Here is a 19,570-nt window from a genome sequence, read left to right on the forward strand (position 1 = left end):
CCATCTTCATTGAAGCGTGAGATGTATGGTTGACTCCACAAGTAATTACGGATCTGGATATAAATGACTACGGATTAGTTCCGGAATGCAATAACATGAAGGTGAGATTTGCCTTTTTCATGGGAATCTTTTCTTCAGGATAACCTTGCATAGCCAACTAAGTGGGCACTTTAATATGGTTTCATAGAGGGACAACGTAGTGCACTTACTTCTTCCAAAAAAGCGTTTGTGAAGGCTTGTATCCTGAACTTGAACGGCCTGAAATCGGGTGATTCGTCCAGACGTTGCATTTTTTTGGCCATCAGGGTCTGATGTATAGGTTCACCTTTAGCATCAGTGGCATCCACTACGGTATAGACTTGTCAGATCTGCAAAGGACTGGGCAAATAACTAGGTGCCTTACAGTTGGAGCATATCTTATTCAAAAAATCAAAAAAGATACGATCCACTTCTGTTCTATACTCCTGTGGTACTTCGTTGCCGTGGTTTGACGCAGAACCAGAGACATTTTCTGCAGAGTTGTGTGATGCAAGTGTATGCATATTCCCAACATGACTAGCTGTTGGGTGCGACATAAAGGAATTGTTGCTATGCGTACCATTTCTAGGTCCATGACCTGACGATGATTCAGGTGTTTGCGCCTGTGATTGGTCTCCACCTCCATCCGACTCATGTTCATTATCATAATCGCCATCCTGTGATGAAGACGGGCTGTGCGGTGCCGAGTACGAAGGGGGCATAGGACGTGACTGCAAGAAATCCAATGTCCCGGATACGGAGGTAACGTCAGGGAACCCGAAGGCAAATGGGTTCGTACTACCGTTTGTAAACGAGCTGGAACGTGAGACACGGCCGAGTGGTGGACTAATCGCCGCACCAGCGCTTGGTCGTGACTGTGAGGATGGAGGTGAGCCATACGTTCCTGAGGCAGTGAACGGCAATGATCCTGGCGCGGAGTTGCCCATACTATGAAGGTTTATATTGGCACCGAGTGCACTCCCAGAGAGCGTGTGTTGATGATGGGGCCGATGAGGTAAAGTTGTCGGCCCATCTGACCATGAGGAACGCACAATAGGGGGAGGTGGATGAAATGGACCAAGGTGATTGATAGGTGTCGATAGATTAGGCGAAGTCGAATTAAAGTCGGGCGGCGAAGGTGCTGAAGACCCGATTGGGTGAGCAAATGTTAAGTTCGGGTGAGATGCGGCAGGTAGCGGTTGAGATAACATATTGAATGCTCCTAAACCAGCAGAGCTTGTAGGACGTGATGATGGTTCAGACGGAGGGTTAGATGGTGCGAAAGTGGGGATAGAGCGTGTGTCAACTGCCGTTGGTACTGCGACGGAAAGAGCGGATGGAAATGACTGGTGACTTGATATGGAAGGAGGAATGTTAGGTAAAGAAACATGGAGGGGTGTATCTTCGGATGGTTCAAGTTTCAGAGCTTTGATGACTCGGTCGCCAACTAAGGATGAAGCGCAGCGTTTCCGCGACATATCTGTGGGATCTAGGTTGGATTGAATATCCATAGCCGTTGTCTCTGTACCAGGATTTGGGTATTGCAGAGAGAATGAGTGATGCTCTTGTACAGCACTAACGGAGCCTGAAAGAGTAGGAGGTGAGATACTAGCATTCGAACTAACCCCTGAGTAACGACGAGAAGGTTTCCTCTGTAAGGAGGAGGGGGGGTCTGTTATCTGCGTCGCAGCGATAAGCTCTGACACCAGAGCTATCGTCTTCCTGAGCTCGTCAATTCTTTCACCTGCCTCTGTACTTTGTCCCATAGAGCAGGCTGCACTTGCCGAATGCGCAGTGTGAGCTATGCTAATATACATATATGATATTCAGCAAAATATATGAAACGATGAGAATAGAAATTTTACTTCTTTAACATATCCCCTACAACCATGAGGTGGGAGTCGCCTGGTAGGTCCGGAGACTCTTCTTTTCTTCCCAGGAGGCCATTACTCATGTCCGGAGGAGGAAAAATGAAGCTGTTATCGTGACTGGAAGTTGGAGGTCCGCTACGTAAAGGGGAGAACCCTATCTCAGAGTTCGAGCTCGCCACATTGCTGGGTGACACCGACGATTCCAGTTGGGCATGTGGAGTCATACCCATGACCGACGCCATGGAGGAGCCTCCAGGCATAGAGTACGCTGACGCCACTCCGTGGATGACAGAAGACGGGTTACTGGATGTTGACGTAGTACTTGGGGACGAGTTTATAGTCAAATGACTGTCGTAGCGGGGCAAGCCAAAAGACATATTCTGCGGGGGGAAGTCAGGAAGAAAGCCTGGAGCAGGAGCGCGAGCGGAATTGGTCGCGTTTGACGTATCCATGGCAGATATAGTGGTGGGGGAAGTAGATGAGTCTGACAATGAAACATGCAAGGAAGAAGGATTTGTATTTGCAGAATCCACTTTGAGCGGGAAGAGTGAATGTATGTTGTGTACAATGTGTGCGGCAGAATTCTGTGATAGTGATTCATCGGGGTGGGAAGCAAGTGATGTAAAGTTAGTTGAGAAGTCACCGGGCTGTTGCTGATGAAGGGATGTGTCCATAGACGTATTTACGTCCTGTCTCTCCATTGAAGAGATCATTCGATCGCGGTGGTTGCCTAGAAAGAGGCGGCTGCGTAACCGCGCAGAGAATCAATACCACAAGGTGTTCTGGCCCAAAGGAGAGAACTGGGAAGCGCACCGAGATGGTGACTCGAATCAGAAGAAATCGAACCGGAGATACGAGGATAAGAAAGGGCTGGCGCTGACGATATATCGCAAGACACGAGGAGAAATGGAGGCAGGAAAGCCAGCAGGTTTGCTAGCACAAAGATTGCAATATTTCTCCCGAAATGTAACAGCACCCGAGTTTATTGAGAGAAAAGGACTGTCTTAGCGAGACTTGCTGATGAGCACACCAGGCGTAGGTGGGCTCCAGAGCTTGGGCTTGCTGGTACCTTTTGGTTACCCTGAGCCTGCAGCTTTCGTTTTCCGAAGAGATATCCTGCAACGATAAAGAAAAAATAAAACAGGATGAAAGGAGGAGCTGCACAAGAACATGCAAGATGCCTGCAGGCGTCACACTATTCTGTCACATGTATATTTGACGTCCTCTGGTCCCAAATATCCACAAATATTCAGAATATTTTGCGTAAATTGAATAATATCCAATCTGGGATCTCCGTCGCGACTTTTGTCCTCACGCCGACCGTCGGCAGCCTTTCCAACTCAGCCCGATCTTATCGAAAACCCTAAAGCTGTTTTCTGCCGAATTCCCAGCTCTTTGTCCGTTTCCTCATCGCGGCAGCTATCAGCTGATAGGCACAATGGATAAGCATTCTGCACAAGAATTATGTCCTCTTTCTATATCTTCAGCGGATCATGTACACGGACGCTTGTCGGTCTCACTCTTGCCAATCCACAAACGCTAAACAGCCATTAGTCCGGATCCCAATTCGTCCCAATGGCTGTATAGTATCTGATGTTTATAAAAGCGGATTAGTGCTCATCAATTACGACGTTCTCGTACCCGGTAGTTTCAGGTTTGTCCTTGGTTTCTGTTGACGGTCCAATGCGGTCTTGATTCAAGAACCCTGCACAAGGTAAGTTCTTATCACGTTTGACCTTGTAAGGCTGTACTGTTTCCTCATACTAGCACCGCGCCTCATATGTCAAAGATCCTTGATGGGTCGGTATTGTTTCCATTTCCTGACTGGTTTAGGTATCGACGGAAATGAAATTCGAGTCAAAAACCAACCTGTGACATGTATCCTATATATTTCACATCCAACGCATGTATACCTTCAGTCTCAACATGAGTTATAGTTACGGCATAAACGTCATATCATCTGACAAGACATAATTGCTCATCATCGCGTATAAAAGTTCACAACAGCGTATATAGGTCCTCGATGTACACTTAATAGTCATACTCCAGAACCGAAGTATCCCCAAGAGCGTACACCAACTGCACCTGCCTTCAGGGCTAGCCAATAGCACAATTGACAAAAGTTATAGGGCATTTTGACAAGCGATTACATGACACCAGTAGAATTCTGATCAAAAGGCTCAGGTGTGCTCTCAGTACCTCCTTCGACCAGGTGACCGCGAACGCTCGCGATCTCTTCGTCGATCACTAGAAAGACATGAGTACGAACACCCGTAAGTGGTGACAACGGTAAAAGAACCACGGGAACTTACTCGTATCGCGAGGTCGAATGCCGTTCGTATCCTCTGTCACGTTCACGATATTCGTCACGAGAGGATCGGTAGTCGCTTCCTCTTTCGCTGCCTGCACGAGCAGGTGCACCAGGAGCAGATCCGGGTGTCAATGAAGGAGCCGATGGCGGAGGTGCCATTTTACGTTTTTCACGATCCTCTCGGAACTTCGACAACATGTTCCGCAACTCGTGATAACCCAAGTGCATCTGAAGTAAAGTGGTCAACAGGGATACACAGCCCCATTTGGCTCGGTAAGTCACTCACTTTGCCTCCGAAGTGATCTGCAAGACGGCGATCGGAATCCAGAACTGAGAGGTATGCACCACATACATCACAGACACGCAGTTTCTGATGGCCAGACGCTCCAGAAGTGTCTGTGAGCTGTTGGAGCTCTCGCTAAATAATTCAAATGGGAAGAGGTAAACACAGGGTCAAGATCAAATAAACCACTAGACAAACAGACCTCTTTCTCAGACTTCTCGCTTTTAAGTGCTTCAATAGCAGCTAATTCCCTCAGAGACTCGTCCACCTTTCCTTGCTCTCCTGTGACCTAACATGAGCGTCCGATGATTGCAGTGGGGTATAAACTCACCTAGAACTTCGATCTTTTCTGTGCCTCCTTGAATAGCGAGCTCAATTTCAGCAATTTCTCTCATCAAATTTGTCGTCTTCGCATTTTCTTCCGGGGTCTTCTCCAACCTTCTGTGTGCCGCCCTTATTCTCCTGTCACATTCATCCACAAATGCGAATATGTTTGACTCGTATTCCATCTGAAACCTGTTAAAAACCGGATCACTAGGATTCGCTTCTTTGGCGGCCAGAAATTCCGTTTTCAGTCTCTCTGTATGAGACTTGGGACAGGCGCCGAGATCCATTTTCTGTCGACAATAAGTCAGCAAGACAAAGCAGGAAAAAAAAGTATCGGTATATGCACTGTATTTGTGAACAAAGCATGTGGACATGTTCCACAAAGGAAGTTTCTGCACACTTTCTCATCTGACCAAACCAGGTTGGCGTTCGCAACTCCCATGGCTTCCGGTCCCATCATTTGCTATTAAATATGATGAGAAAAGTTCAGTGCATCAATGTGAAACACACCTCCAAGAGCTTTCTCTGCATTTCAGCAAGACGACCCATGTTTACTGAAGTCTTGGTAATCAGTCAGTGGCAAGGTGGTGTATATGTCGTCGGTCGAGTTCAAAGAACCGAAGGGGTTATTTGCATCCCTTTGGCAAAACCTTCTAAATTAAATAAGTACAAATAGCACCTCATCTTGCCAATGAAGTTTTGCCTTTTTGGGAAAACCAGAGTGGCGCAAAGCATAAAAGCATATCCATATATGAAACTCTGATTTTTTCCCCAGCTATTCAGTTCATTAGGATCTGACACTATTTTTTTTTGATACAGTGTACTGTGCATATGATAAACATCGAGTTCAAAAAACTGTGGAAATATTGCTATGTATGGTGATGAGACATGATCAATTTTGACGCTGCGGTATTCATTGGGAATAATTCATAAAGGTGCCGAGGGAGTATGCAAACACAAGCCGAAGAGATGAGCTTCGGAGCGTAGGATTCGAACGATGGAATGATTTTGAGTGGCTTGCGAGGGTATATGTTTATGATGATACAGGTCCACCTCTTCCTCGACCGCGACCACGACCACGACCGCGGCCGCGTCCCCGATCGGAATTAAAGGAGGATTTTGAATTTGCGCCTACCGGAGCACCATTGCCAGTGGGTGGAGGAAAAGGTGGTATAGTAGATGTAGCAGGTTGATTAGGGGGTTTTGACTGGGGTCCCTGCTGGCGGGGTTCCTTTTTGTACCGCCGCTGATTATTCTGATTTTGCTTCTGCTTTGGAGGAGCATCCTTCATAGGTAAAGATGATCCGTTCTGGCGAGAACTACTCGGAGAGAGCGAGCCCAGTTTCTCGCTTTTCTGATCAGGTGCCTTTGGGGTAGGAGGTGGCGTGAACCCACCATATGTCATTAGCAGATTCCTGATTTCTCCCAAAATGTCATCGCGTTGAGTCCCAAGTTTTTTCAGCAAAGATTGCTCCCCTTCGCTGGAGGATACCCAAGCCCAAGCATTACCAATGTCCTGCGTACTGGCCAAACCGTTGTTGAGAATCATCCAAATTACTTCCGGTTCAGCCGAATCCAGAGCAATGAAAAGCACTGGTTTAGAAGATGGAGTGGCATATATAGATGTATAGTCATCTGACTTCGGATCATAAACCTTGAAAAAGTAGTTCAGAACCGGGATACATCCATGCTGCAGTGCAATGTGGAAGGCTGTGAATCGTGACGAGTTGCGTTCTTCACAGTCAGCGCCTAGAGATGAGGACCTCGCTATTAGATGACCCGCGTTAAGTGAACAAGCACTCACTATGTGCGTCAAGCCATTCCACCATATCAGCATCCCCATTGAAGGCAGCAATGTGTAACAAAGTTTCTTGAGGATCTTTGGGATGCACGTGCACAAACTCTTCGCATCCTGCCTTGATCTCGCCGCCAGAAGGATCGACATTATCTTCCCACACGCCTTTCTTCACTTTTTCGGTATCTTTGCTGCGAGCAGCAGTAAACACAGCCGATCTTAACATTTGAACGCGTAATTGCTGATTTCGCGCGGCATTCGCGGCGTTCTTGCGTTCTTTCTCAACTTGTACCTTTTTACTAGCAATTTTTGCTTTCTGTCGCACTTCGGCAGCTTTCCGTTCTTAATAAGAGAACTTGATGTGTGAGCGAGTTATGCAACATAATTGATAACAGCTGGACTAACCCTGTTCGCGTTTGCGTTCCTGAGCTGCCTTGCGTTCCGCTTGTTCTATCGCTCGACGTTCTTCTGCAAGTACTTGTTGCTCTCGAGCACGAGCCAAACGTGCTCGATATTGTTCTGGAGACTCAGGGGTAAACGAACGGCGTCGCATTTGATGGGTGTTACGATAATCTGTCAGCTCATGAGTTACGTTTTGGCACCAAAAAATAGTGTGCTTTACGAGATCGACTACTGAAGAAACGGCCTTGCAGAAACTGCGAAAACATATACCTAATTGACTTGAATTGAGCAATGTTAAGTAATGGCAAGCGGAGCATACAGATGAAAAGCAAGCTCTTCTTCTTCTTCGTGGTCGTAATCGTCTTCATCGTCGTAGTCATCATAGTCGCTGTATTCATCATCATCAAAATCAGGATCAAACGGCGAAAACCTGCGACGAGATGAAGGTGCAGAGCGATCAAGATGTTTTACGAGAGCACTGTAAGCTTCGCTGACTCTTTGAAATTGGGCAGTGGCGTCTTCATTTCCAGGGTTTTTGTCTGGGTGAGTGCGTAGAGCAAGCTCCGCGCGCAAACATAATTTTAACGTTGGGGTACGAGTTAGTGCGTCGAACACGCGGCACACACCTGTCTGTAGGCTGATTTCACCTCTTCTAACGAAGAATCCTACGATAGAGGGATGAATGTGACTAGTTCTACTTTGAAAAATATCAGAAAACATACCTGCTCGAGGCCGAGGATAGCATATGCCTCGATGACGGTGGAGGGCCTCACCATGGTGGTACCTTCGCAGGAAAGGGGGATCCAGCAAAAGCAAACAAGACGCGACTAAAACGCGTTCCTAGTATATATAATAGGCGCCCGGCCCGTGAAAGGAAGACTCATTGCCAAATTTAAAGCCACCTTTCTTTTATTTCTCTTTGTGACCGAGGCTATATTCTTTGGAGCCACGTCTTATTCAAACACCTGAATTGGCACAATATTCAGACGAAGAACAATCGCGATACTTTCGCGTCTCTTCTTTCTTTCTTCAACATTCGAGTATTATGAGTACCCCACCAACAGGACCGTCAACCAGTGCGGCTCTTGACGGACAACTGGTCAATACAACCCTACTTCCACCTAATATCGAGAATGCGGGAGCAAATTCGCCGTTAAATGCATTGTTTGGTGACAAGTACGTTGGGATGCATTAAAGTCTTTATTGGATCTCATGCTCAAGGAGCAGCCCGTACTTTCAAGCCGGTTTAGGACTAATGGTGAGCTACGCCACTATCATATACCAAAGCAGTGACACAACGTTCGCATAGGGCTTCGGTGTTGGTCTTACCGTTCTTCGTCAAGGCTCTATATTAGGCTTGACAGCACTCCGCAGACGGATGCTCGTCTCTCTGGAAATCAATAACAAGGATCGGTCGTATGCCTGGTTCCTTGCTTGGATGGCTCATCAAGCATCTGCATCTTCTAAGGGTCTCAAAACCACGCCTTGGGTGAGGAGCCATCAACTAAGTGTTGAAACGGCTTTCGAGCAACGTAGTAACGGCAGCTCTTCCGTTCTCTTTAACCTTGTTGCAGGACCTGGTACACACTGGTTCAAATATCGTGGAGCCTGGATGCAGGTATGTCCTGATTATTATGGTAACAACGTGTATCGCAACTGAACACGATTGATGCCTTTCAGATGAAAAGAGAACGTGAAACACGCTCAACACAGTTAATGTCTGGAGTTCCTTGGGAGACGGTCACTCTTACTACACTCTCGCGAGATCGAAATCTATTCCCAGGGCTTCTGTCAGAAGCAAGGGACCTGGCAATGCAAGGCCAGGAGGGAAAACTCGTGATCCACTCTGCTTGGGGAATCGAATGGCGACCTTTTGGCCAACCTAGACGAAAGAGGCCACTATCTAGCGTGGTTCTAGCTGAAGAAGTGAGCCAGAAAATCAAGCAGGATGTACAAGCATTTTTGAAGAGACGGCAATGGTATGCTGATAGAGGTCCGTGGTCACTAATCCAATTGTAGGATTGATCGGAACATCTTTAAAGGAATCCCCTATCGACGTGGTTACCTTCTCCATGGGCCCCCTGGATCTGGCAAAACGTCTTTTATTCAAGCACTTGCTGGCTCGCTATCTTACGATATTTGTCTACTCAACCTATCAGAAAGGGGCTTGACTGACGACAAGTTAAATCACCTGCTTTCTAATGCACCAGAACGCAGTTTCGTCCTTATAGAAGATATTGATGCTGTTTTCAATAAACGTGTTCAAACCAGCGAGGATGGGTACGAAACCTCTTTTGTGTCTGTTACAGTGCTAATAATACTTCATAATCTTGACTAGCTACCAGTCCTCTGTTACGTTTTCGGGATTTTTGAACGCCCTCGACGGTGTTGCATCAGGAGAAGAACGTATCATCTTCATGACGACGAATCACATTGAAAAACTGGATCCTGCACTAATCAGACCTGGGCGAGTAGATCTTATTGAACTTGTTGACGATGCAACTCCGACGCAAGCAAGAACTCTTTTCGAACAATTTTACGGCGGGGACGATCACTTTTCGGATGTTACACAGGAACAGCTACGGAACATCGCTGAGAGTGTACAGCAACTAGTGGAAAAAGAGATGAAGGAAGGGAGACGCATAAGTATGGCAGCGCTACAGGGTCTTTTCATTAGAAATGGCCCTACTGATGTCGTTGCAGCATGTCAGCAGCTTTTAGTTTCAAGACAGGAATAGGATTTATGATGGCATGGGGTTAACTGACGGATACCAAATACATTAAAATGTTGCTTTCCGCTTGCGTCCAGTAAATTTCGAATCTCTTGGGACGCCCTCTTTGCCACGTTGACGATATAGCTAACCATGATCAAATAAGAGCCGGTCCCAATTAACCCCAAGCAAACAACACGCACCTCTTTCTTCTTTAAAATCCATTCCTTGTCCATTACTTTCTTTCGCTTGCCACTTCTATCTCTAGCGCGTTCCCTCTGCCGTCTTCGCTCAAAGCGCACGCTATCATCATCCATAGCTTCTTCATTCAATCCTGCAGGCACCTGCTGTTGTCCTCCACCTCCCCCTACAAACAAACATAGGTACACTTTTCTCGCCTTCTTTGAGTTTGGATAATCTACAACAATGCCTCCACCAAACCCAGCTTTCTGGGCCGTGGATGTAATAAGCTGGATTTGATCGTCTGACGTGGGGTAAAATTGAAAGACGGCACGCGATGGATTTCGTAAAGCGGAATGCAAGGTAGTAAAAAAACGATGTAGCCGATGGGGTGGTGCGGACGTATGATGTGAAGTTTCTGCATTCAAGAGCCATTGTAGCACTGATATACTGTAGACACAGCATAAACAACCCGAGGAAAGGGTATGACTAAAAGTAGCCGCACCTGATTGCACCATCAAAGCTACCTGGTCTAAATCCTAAACCTTGCCCAATATCCTGTAAAAATAAATCACCTTCTACCTCCCTTTCCAAAGCAACCTCTGATACCTCTGCGTTGAATTCTTGTGATCCTTAAAAGTAGGAGTGGGCGTACCTAGCATGCTAGGAGCAATATCAACACCTGCCCACACATATCCTTCTTCGTCTAATATTTCTCCAGAAAGTCCTGAACCACAGCCGATATCCAGCAAGAAAGCTGACTGATCTGGAGGCATGTTGAGCAATTCTAATGCGCGGTAGGTCAGATCGGCCTGTATCTGTTGATTGCGAGTGCTGAGCGATCGTTTGAGCCGGAAACGATATACGGATCATACTACAGCTTACTTTTTGGTGTATTTCACGGCTTCTGAATCGCCATAGTACTGGAATGACAACATGGTTAATACATTAACCACTTCGAAAGTGATTCATCATACAATCTCTGGAGGCGCCTGAAGTTCAGGACGAGACATAATATTTTTTGGTGGTAAAATATATGATGCAGGAGCTTTAGATGGATTTGCTAAAGAAAAGACTGGATAACATGAGGATTAAGTGTGACGGCTTTACGCGTGACATGTACACGTGATATCTAATTCATTTCTAGCCTTGGACAGCGACGACGATAATGGCGACGACTAGCAAGCAATACAAGGCCATCGGTGAAGATTTATGGAAAGGTCGCACAGAGAAAATTGTAAGTGGCTTGATCGGTTAATGCAACATCTCTCAGTGACAAGTTCCTGACCTCTCAGAACAGAATGCAGAGCTTTTCGCTCTAACCTATGGTGCATTAGTCGTACAGCTTATCCAGGACTATGAAGATTACGCCGAGGTTAATAAGCAGCTTGAGAAAATGGGATATAATATTGGCACCAGATTAATCGAAGATTTCCTCGCAAAAAGCTCACTCGGACGGTGTTCAGACTTTCGAGAAGTAGGCGAAGTGGTGGCAAAGGTACGTACAGATCAAAAACCAGTGAGTATTATTGCTGCTATTGACCTAGTTTGAGAGTAGGTTGGATTCAAATCATTTTTGAACGTTACCCCATCTGTTACACATGCCGCTCCCCCACCTGCTGTACCTAATCGACCAAACAGTGCCTCGCAGCAGTCCTCGTCATCTTTTACACTAACCCTTGACGAGAATCCTTTGGCTGAATTCGTGGAACTTCCGGAAGAAGCTCTCGAAGGAGGTTTGTGGTTTAGTAATGTGTTATGTGGGGTGCTCCGGGGTGCATTAGAAATGGTAAGAATATTTTCGTTTTGCTTGGTTGTGATATTGAGTCAGGGGCAGGTACAAATGCAAGTTCAGGTGGAGTTTGTATCCGACGTACTTCGTGGCGATGAAAGTACAGAAATACGGGTGAAGCTGTTGAAATATATGGAGGAGGAAGTCCCGGTTGGTGATGACTAGGTACAACGATGAGAAGTATATCCACGGACGACGACAAAATGGTACGTTTAATCAATTTTCATCCTCTTTGACAACTTTGAGGTTACTGCATTGCTAGATATGCGTGTTGTGTTAGGGTCATTCACCAGTTTCCTCGGTGATCCCCGTTACCCTCAGTTGATAGAGGAATTTACTTGTTCGGCATGACATGACAGGAATGGAAAAGCAACACGCGAAGTATTCTTAGTGAACTATGAGGCGACTTATTCTATGTCATACGTCAGATATGTTAAACCAGGGAGATGAATTAAAATGTATAACTCGTATATATATGCGAACAACGTATATGTTAACCCCAACGGTCGACCCTGTTGAGCTTTCTTGCCGTCTTGGCATTCGTTTGTGTGTTCTGACCTCTCACCGGCAAACCCATGGCGTGTCTCTTCCCAACATAGCTTCCAATCATCCGCTGATGTGCAATATTCTCCTTAACCTGTCTCTTCAACTCTGACTCGATCTTCAAACTCCTTAGCGGATCGCCTTTCCCGCTACCTGTAGCGTTTGTACCAGCAGCAATTTTGAGCTGCTGAAGGGGAGTAGACGGTGTCAGAGGTTTAAATCTGGGATCTGCCAGACGAAGACGGGGCAGTGGTGCAGATGTTGATGGCGAGGACAGGAAAGAGGCTAGCTCTGTGATTTGGTGCGGGGTAAGGCTGCGAACTTTGCACTTGTCGTGGATTTGGAGACGTGCACATAAACGGTGGGCAGTTTTATGCCCCACACCATAAAACGAAGTCAGTGCATGCTGTAAAAACGATGTAAATTAGTAGGATATATAGTTGTCAAAGCCTGACGTACCCTGGCCAGCTGAGTATCCAGTAACTGCACCCCGAGAACGTGCACCATGGTGGAATAATACTACAAAGCCAAATTGGTCCTGGCTTTTACTCCGAGTAAATTTGTCTTTGTTTTTTTCACACCAACCTTGTACCAAATCCAGTGTGATACGACACCTATACTTCCCCATCAACTTCACTACTGTATTCTCTCTAACTACACCTCCTTTTTACTCACAATGTCTGCAAGTAAGGCTGAAGGGCGTCGAGAGGATGCACTCGCAAAGCAACGCACCCAAATGCGCGAAGAGTTTGAACGGCAAAAGCAGACTCTCATAAACGAAACTGAGAAAGCTCGCCCTTCATCAAACAAGTTCGTTGGTCAAAATGATTCCATGGAAGAAACTCTCAAATACAGCACAATTGGCTTGGTCAAGTTAGAGGAATTCCAACAGAGGAGGAAAGAGCTTGAGGAGGCGAAAGCAAGGGAGGCAGCAAAAACCAGTGATCTCAAGTATGTCAATATTTCGTCCCTAGTCCATCATTATCTCCCTTCGCTGTATAGCGCGATTATTCTTTCCCTTTCGTTCCCTTTTTTCCGTCAGATGGCTTACAGTATGTGGAGAAATTGCTTAGGGAAGAGACAAGAAAGGTGAAGAAACGGAAAAAAGCTGCCAAGGCCACGTTATCATTTGCCATGGATGATGAAGGTGATGAAGGAGAGGGAAAGGATTCTGGTCGCACATCTGAGGATGATGCTGGTGAACAAACGGCAAAGCGAATGAAGTTTCGTAAAAATCCAAACGTGGATACCTCCTTTCTACCAGACCGGGAACGAGAGGAATCCGAGAGAAAAGAAAGGGAGAGGTTAAGGCAGGAATGGCTGAGAAAGCAGGAAGAAAGCAAACAAGAAGATATCGAAGTCACCTACTCATACTGGGATGGCAGTGGCCACAGAAAGAGTGTCACGGTCAGTAATGGTACCATGTACCCTATGGTTTCGTTTATACTCACTGTCTTTGGTCCAGTGCAAGAAAGGTGATCATGTCAGCACATTCTTAGAGAAATGCCGGCAGCAATTCCCAGAACTGAGAGGCGTCAGTGTCGACAATCTCATGTATGTCAAGGTACGTGTAAGCGATAGTTGCTATAGAGTCAACATTGCTCATCCTCGCTATAGGAGGATCTTATAATACCACATGTAAGTCTTAACAAATCTGTTGCCGTCACTGGAAGTCAATGTATTCCAGCATCACACCTTTTATGATTTCATTATCAACAAAGCTCGTGGCAAGTCCGGCCCTCTGTTCAACTTCGACGTCCATGACGATGTCCGCATGTTGGCTGATGCCACGAAGGAAAAGGACGAATCGCATGCAGGAAAGGTGGTCGAGAGAAGCTGGTATCAGAGGAATAAACACATTTTCCCTGCGTCCAGGTGGGAGGTAAGTCGTACACCACGAAAGCCACAAGCCAAGTCTGACATATGTCTCAGGTGTTTGATCCAGAAAAAAGCTATGGAAAGTACACCATTGCTTAGTTTCTTTGACGAGAAAAAAATATGATAGTTTATGTACAAGCTTCCATACCCGTTGTGGCAATATAAAATTGCAAAACAAATGCCAGGACCGTGGATTGAACACGGGACCTCCAGATACCAGATTTCTTCAGTCTGTTGCTCTCCCAGCTGAGCTACCCCGGCGATACTAGTCTATGAGTCAATACCATTCAGACCTCCCTTACTTCCTTTTCATTCACACACCTAATCTTTCCAGGTGCAGTGTCTAAGTATTTGATAAATCATCTATGAGCTGGATTATATATGTATATTTTTTTGACCTTGGGCAGAATGCTACAATATGTATGTATCATGATTATCTAAACTAGATGCAAAGGGATCATGTGGTCAGTGTTGTTGTTTTGTCGTCCATAATATTGCACCAGCTCTCTCATGGAAGGCCGTCAATATAGCTCGACGTCATATCGAACAAAGTCCAAAGTAGCCCATGGGTTGTGATGCTTCTCAAGGCACTGACACCGAGGCCTCGATATATGCGCGCAACCCCAGCAAGCATAGGCTTGGGATCTCTAGGATCAGGACCTACTCTAATGTAAGAAACTCGAGGCTCAATCGACGAATTACGATGATCTTACCGCGTACAAGACGAAGGAAAGTTTCTAGTACACCTCTAGGGGGGTTACCAGCCAGAGCACGCTGCTGAACCTTTGTTTTCACACTATGGTGTATTTTCAGATGAGCACGCGCGAACTTAATTAAGACTTCACTCACACGTCAAGAGGGTAAATAAGGGCCCATGACGTTACACCTGCCAGCGAACCACAAACAAAGGGAATTAAAGAAACGGGTATTGGTAACCACGGAGGTGTCGATCCCTGTTCGCCAGAAGGCCGACGTCCCAGCAGATGCCGCATTGCATCATACTCGAAAAAATATAAAGCCGTACCCGACATGTCGCGCACTGCAGGATGTGAGCTGTCAGCGAGAAAATAACAAGGTTGAACACTAACAAAAGTGCAGACGGAAGCCGATATACAGCCCTTTTATTCCGTTGTTTCTGAATATATCCCGAACAGCGTCATAAGTACCGGGGGCTTTTACTAGCTGGATGCCCTTGCTTGCGGCGATTGTATATTCTAACTGTCTTCGAACCTATCGAGGCGAGGTCAGCCTCACAAGTTCAAGGCAGAACATAAAATTACTGCAGACCTTCACCAATTCAAAAGCTGGTGTTGAATTTTCAGTAACTCGATATCTATGGAGTAAGAGAAAAACATACGTGCACTCCCGAACGATATTAATGATCCAGACAAAGCCCCAGCAATGCCTCCAGTTATTGCAGCATCGAAAACCTTTTGTCGATCAAAGTAGTGGTGACCTCGGCAGTATTCCTTGGTGCTACTGTATATTGTGAAAGACGCGGCACCTACAGAGAATCTGTCGCGTTATTTCGATGCTGAGATATAATTTGACGTACGAACGAAAGATATAGTCATAAGTGGTATCCATAACCCGCGATAAAACCCAATAACGCCTTCCTCGCGATAAATTAAAGCAGCAAGCCTCGGAACCGAGATCCGTGTTTTAGTTGTCTGAAGTCTCGATTTGAGAGAGTCCAGCTGGATGAAAATGAGATAATGGAGCATGAGACGAGAGGTCACCAAGCTTACTGGATAACCTGCGAGGGTAGAAATGTAGCTCGCAGAGAGTGCACACACGACTGGCTTATGACCTGTATTGACCAAAGATTAAGGCCGAACATCAAGTGTGAGTTGGATTCTGCGTACGTCGTAGACTTTCATTAAAGGAGGCCTGGTCAAAGAAGGGATTGGGTGGCCTGCAGAGAAAACATGTGAATAAGACAAATTTTGGGTATCTGCTAACACGATACGAGCTTGCCTTGTTCCATCCATGGATGTTGTTTTCTGGACCGGCCGACGAGTCCAGGTTCGTGCGTTTGGCACGACAGAGCGTCGGTTTCTTACAGGCTGAGGAGTATTGGTGGTTAATGGAGCTTTTAAAAGAAGAAGGGCAGAATAAAAAATAGGGTGCTCCGCTCTAAGGATTTACTGGAGGAATTATTTCCAAATGCGGATACCTTGTAACGCGGGTGTCAAACAACATTCAAGTGACTACGGCATGCTGCAGAGTTGCAGAACACTATCTAATCGTATCGATAGAAGGGATAACCACATATAATATCTCATTAAAAGCCACCCAATCGCTTTTTCACGATCTTTTTCTTGTTAGTAAATGGCCGACCACCATTTGCCCCAGGAAGTACCTGAGTACTCGCAAAATGATCTTGCGTAGGCAGTACTTGGGTGCTTGGACGGCCATGGTTGAGTCCTTGCGGCTGGCTCCCGTATTCTGGAAACCTGCTTAAGGCAGGGGCCAGTGAAGTGACTACCATAGGAGGACGCTGGGAACGGACAGCGACGGTCTCCGTGGCAGTCGTAGCATTCGGGCGGGCCTGCTTCCGATAGCCTAAAGCCGTTTTCCCTGTCTGGCCATAAGGATCGTGGTAGACGTAATCCCCAGGAGCTATCCCAATATCCCATTCTCGCAGCAGAAGTCGAACACCAAGTGCATTGCTCATGGGTTTTTTGGAGGTTTCTGCATTGCCGTTGAGACCCGCGTAGTGATCGGTGTTATGTTTGGGTGTTGGATGCAAATATCCATAGTCAACTTCGCGTGGTTCATCCATCAGCGACATGTCGCCATGATTAGACGACGATGGCTTGACAAATGGCCGCGCCGCAAAGATATCAGATGACAGAGCTAGGTCAAGAACCAGCTGCTCCCGAGCTTCAGACTGCCTCCTCAAGGCAGGTCCTGGCATCGCAGGATCGGAAGTCAAATCCAAGCCACTCAAGCTCTCATATAACGCTTGCCAATCGCCCGAGGGACTGGTATGAAACTGATTCGTCGAGTTACAAATTCGATAGTGCCAGGGCGCCCGTTCCACTAAACTCTGGGGTGGAAGGTGGCCTTGCAAGAGAGCTCTGTAGCCCCTACGAGAATTGACTATGCCTGCTGTCAAGAAATCAGCCCGAGAAACTTCACCAGGTTCATCACCAGATCGGAATGCAATATCAAACCTAAGGCGAATGCGTCTATCAGCGATGGAAATAATAGAAAGGAAGCGGTAAATATGTACGTGTTTAGCATTTGTTCGACACCTCCACCAGTACGTTGCCAGAACAAAGGTATATTCTCCACCGTTTCGTGATAAGGTTCATTTTCATCTTGAAGGTTTGTGACTGCGTCCATAAGGAATAGTTCTATGGGTAATCAGTATTTAGCCAAAGTATATTTTCTCTCAAAAAGAATGACAAACTTTTGTATGCATCATGGAGATCGCTCTCACTGAATGCTCTCGCTCCTAGTGGGCCAGGGTCTGAGCGAAGCTTCCGTGCTTTCGTATCTAACTTCTGCACTTCTGTCGACCATTCAAACATTTTATCTCCGATGGTCACGGGTGTTCCGCCAGTATCACGTGTATTTACCAACCTAAAATCTTGACGATGGATACTGCCTCGGGAGCTTAAATGAAGCATAGACATGTCTGTAGTAGAAGGAAGGACGACTGCCGAGTGTCCTGGTCTTGCAGTGTAGTACGTATGAGTAAGAAGGGAGTGAGGGGAGGCACCAGAATATAGTAGGCCATCTGTGCTGCGAGAGACGTCATAAACAGATATTAACCCATTTTTCCGTGAGGTCAAAAGTGTGAGAGGATCTGCAAAGATTTCATGAACCACCCATACGAAAAAATGATAAGTACCTACTATTTCCAATGCGTACTGTCACAGTCTCCAGTGTCCTGTCGAAATCACGGTTATGCTTGTAACTTAGCAGAGGTTGACGGCCAAATCGGTCGTCTAACCAGAGGATTTCATTCGTCGTGGACAATCGGATGATATGATCTGGCTCTGGCTGTTCTATGGCTGTTACGAATGTCATTAAATCTCGACAACGAAAAAGTTCTATAGGTTCGTCACTCTAAACATAACGTTAAGATTTATCGTTTATATACGGGGAAGCAACATACCCGAAAATCTAGACGTGCCAGGGAGTTTTTGTCAGCCAATATACATCCATCATGAGACTTGGACAATGCTAATTTGAAGAAGCTGTCATTCGCATTAGGTCGAAACCGTGTACTCGCTTCATTAAGTTGGCTGCGGGGGTTTGTTAGGCAATGTGCATCCCACGAGACCAGCTGAAAACTACGTACAGTGCAATGTTACCGTCGTATACGTCGTAGTGGTAAACGTGTCCTTTCTCATTGACCATGACGACTCCAGATTGCGCCGATAACAACCTGGCATCGGCTATGGAATGACCTCCCGCATCAGAACTACCAAAGTTAACCACTTCGGATACTGATATGCCAGATGATATGCTCGGGGGTGTGACACTCATCAGAGAAGTGGATGCGAAACTGCGAACAATTGCATATGCAGCTATCAAAACGATTAGGCCCCAATCACTTTTGAAAATGAATAAGAAGTACCTTCGTCCGTTTCACATGGAATTGACGGTGTTACGATATGTTGAATCGGCGTGTCAAAGGTATAGGCAGCACGTGGAGACGCCTCAAAGACAACATCACGACTATGTTCACCATATTTCATACAAGAAATGTCTAGCACCAAAAATCAATGGTCAAAAATTAATTTTGGAATCAAAAAATCGCACTAAGGTCCCTATTTGCCTCGCCCATGGGAAATAGAACTAGCGAGACTATGTCGTTTGGGCCTTTATTACAATTAATTGTATCCAACAAGTTTCCACTGCGAGTATCGAAAGCCTCCAAGTCACGCATAACCTTAGTATCTTCCTCCATTTCATTCCTGATGAGTTCTATATGTATATCCACGTCAGGAAAATATGTTCTCAAGAAATGGGCCTAGATGATATATATATATATATATAAGAATGATCGGTATGATGTAGGATGGACTCACACCCTGTTCGGCACGGTGAACAATAGAACTTGATGGGACGTACAAGGGAGGTGGACGTGTTTCCGGAAAAACTTTGACAGAATGGCCCATAGGAGACAGACTTCGTCCTATATAGAATACCTTAGGAGAAGTTCCCTGATAAGAGGGACAACTTACTGTTAGAGTTCTCTGCGAGGATGGTCCATTGTAATCTCCCATTTTGTTGCACCAGAGTGGCAGCACCTAAGGATCCATGGTCGAGCCGAGGAAATTGGCATGCGATTTCCACTTCTTTGCTTTTCCCTTTTCGTAGCTTCTGTGGATTATCATACTGGAGCTGTCTTTCATCCGCAGGCCAATGATCCATTCCATTCGAGCATGAGCAATTGGAGGTAAAAGGCCAAAGGTACCGCAAAGGCCAGTATTGCGTTT

General features: G+C 46.1%; 7 protein-coding genes across 7 annotated transcripts; 3 read left to right on the plus strand and 4 right to left on the minus strand.

Moving 5' to 3' along the window:
- Positions 1-3,763: 3,763 nt before the first annotated feature.
- On the minus strand, positions 3,764-5,429 carry SERLADRAFT_480943 (uncharacterized protein; the record flags this gene model as incomplete). The annotated part of the gene is made up of 7 exons (XM_007324623.1): positions 3,764-4,136; positions 4,202-4,428; positions 4,487-4,618; positions 4,686-4,765; positions 4,815-5,100; positions 5,157-5,273; positions 5,321-5,429. 7 exons carry the CDS (start codon positions 5,357-5,359, stop codon positions 4,082-4,084), a joined length of 936 nt encoding a protein of 311 aa, XP_007324685.1.
- A 162-nt stretch (positions 5,430-5,591) lies between these two features.
- Positions 5,592-6,937, minus strand: SERLADRAFT_480946 (uncharacterized protein; the record flags this gene model as incomplete). The annotated part of the gene is made up of 3 exons (XM_007324624.1): positions 5,592-6,129; positions 6,206-6,559; positions 6,615-6,937. The coding sequence occupies 3 exons, from the start codon at positions 6,829-6,831 to the stop codon at positions 6,098-6,100; spliced, it is 603 nt and encodes a 200-aa protein (XP_007324686.1).
- A 947-nt stretch (positions 6,938-7,884) lies between these two features.
- Positions 7,885-9,745, plus strand: SERLADRAFT_364293 (uncharacterized protein; the record flags this gene model as incomplete). The annotated part of the gene is made up of 6 exons (XM_007324625.1): positions 7,885-8,183; positions 8,235-8,265; positions 8,317-8,625; positions 8,688-9,000; positions 9,050-9,287; positions 9,346-9,745. 6 exons carry the CDS (start codon positions 8,053-8,055, stop codon positions 9,743-9,745), a joined length of 1,422 nt encoding a protein of 473 aa, XP_007324687.1.
- A 42-nt stretch (positions 9,746-9,787) lies between these two features.
- SERLADRAFT_375084 (uncharacterized protein) lies at positions 9,788-10,911 on the minus strand (the record flags this gene model as incomplete). The annotated part of the gene is made up of 6 exons (XM_007324626.1): positions 9,788-9,865; positions 9,922-10,348; positions 10,404-10,500; positions 10,554-10,732; positions 10,784-10,821; positions 10,876-10,911. The coding sequence occupies 6 exons, from the start codon at positions 10,909-10,911 to the stop codon at positions 9,788-9,790; spliced, it is 855 nt and encodes a 284-aa protein (XP_007324688.1).
- Positions 10,912-11,025: 114 nt separating this feature from the next.
- SERLADRAFT_480955 (uncharacterized protein) lies at positions 11,026-12,613 on the plus strand (the record flags this gene model as incomplete). The annotated part of the gene is made up of 5 exons (XM_007324627.1): positions 11,026-11,135; positions 11,199-11,396; positions 11,457-11,687; positions 11,736-11,896; positions 11,953-12,613. 4 exons carry the CDS (start codon positions 11,067-11,069, stop codon positions 11,853-11,855), a joined length of 618 nt encoding a protein of 205 aa, XP_007324689.1.
- Positions 12,614-12,810: 197 nt separating this feature from the next.
- Positions 12,811-14,281, plus strand: SERLADRAFT_480960 (uncharacterized protein; the record flags this gene model as incomplete). The annotated part of the gene is made up of 6 exons (XM_007324628.1): positions 12,811-13,184; positions 13,307-13,640; positions 13,699-13,797; positions 13,851-13,871; positions 13,921-14,115; positions 14,166-14,281. The coding sequence occupies 6 exons, from the start codon at positions 12,910-12,912 to the stop codon at positions 14,208-14,210; spliced, it is 969 nt and encodes a 322-aa protein (XP_007324690.1).
- Positions 14,282-14,430: 149 nt separating this feature from the next.
- Positions 14,431-19,558, minus strand: SERLADRAFT_418850 (uncharacterized protein; the record flags this gene model as incomplete). Its single annotated transcript, XM_007324629.1, has 20 exons — positions 14,431-14,771; positions 14,825-14,907; positions 14,961-15,150; positions 15,200-15,341; positions 15,399-15,415; positions 15,469-15,615; positions 15,667-15,808; positions 15,860-15,921; positions 15,977-16,026; positions 16,081-16,177; positions 16,407-17,290; positions 17,350-17,473; positions 17,530-17,928; positions 17,978-18,191; positions 18,241-18,370; positions 18,427-18,655; positions 18,706-18,837; positions 18,891-19,101; positions 19,160-19,266; positions 19,316-19,558. The coding sequence occupies 20 exons, from the start codon at positions 19,503-19,505 to the stop codon at positions 14,620-14,622; spliced, it is 3,702 nt and encodes a 1,233-aa protein (XP_007324691.1).
- Between the last annotated feature and the right edge of the window lie 12 nt (positions 19,559-19,570).

The sequence above is a fragment of the Serpula lacrymans genome (genome assembly GCF_000218685.1).
Source record: "Serpula lacrymans var. lacrymans S7.9 unplaced genomic scaffold SERLAscaffold_20, whole genome shotgun sequence".
NCBI lineage: Eukaryota > Fungi > Basidiomycota > Agaricomycetes > Boletales > Serpulaceae > Serpula > Serpula lacrymans.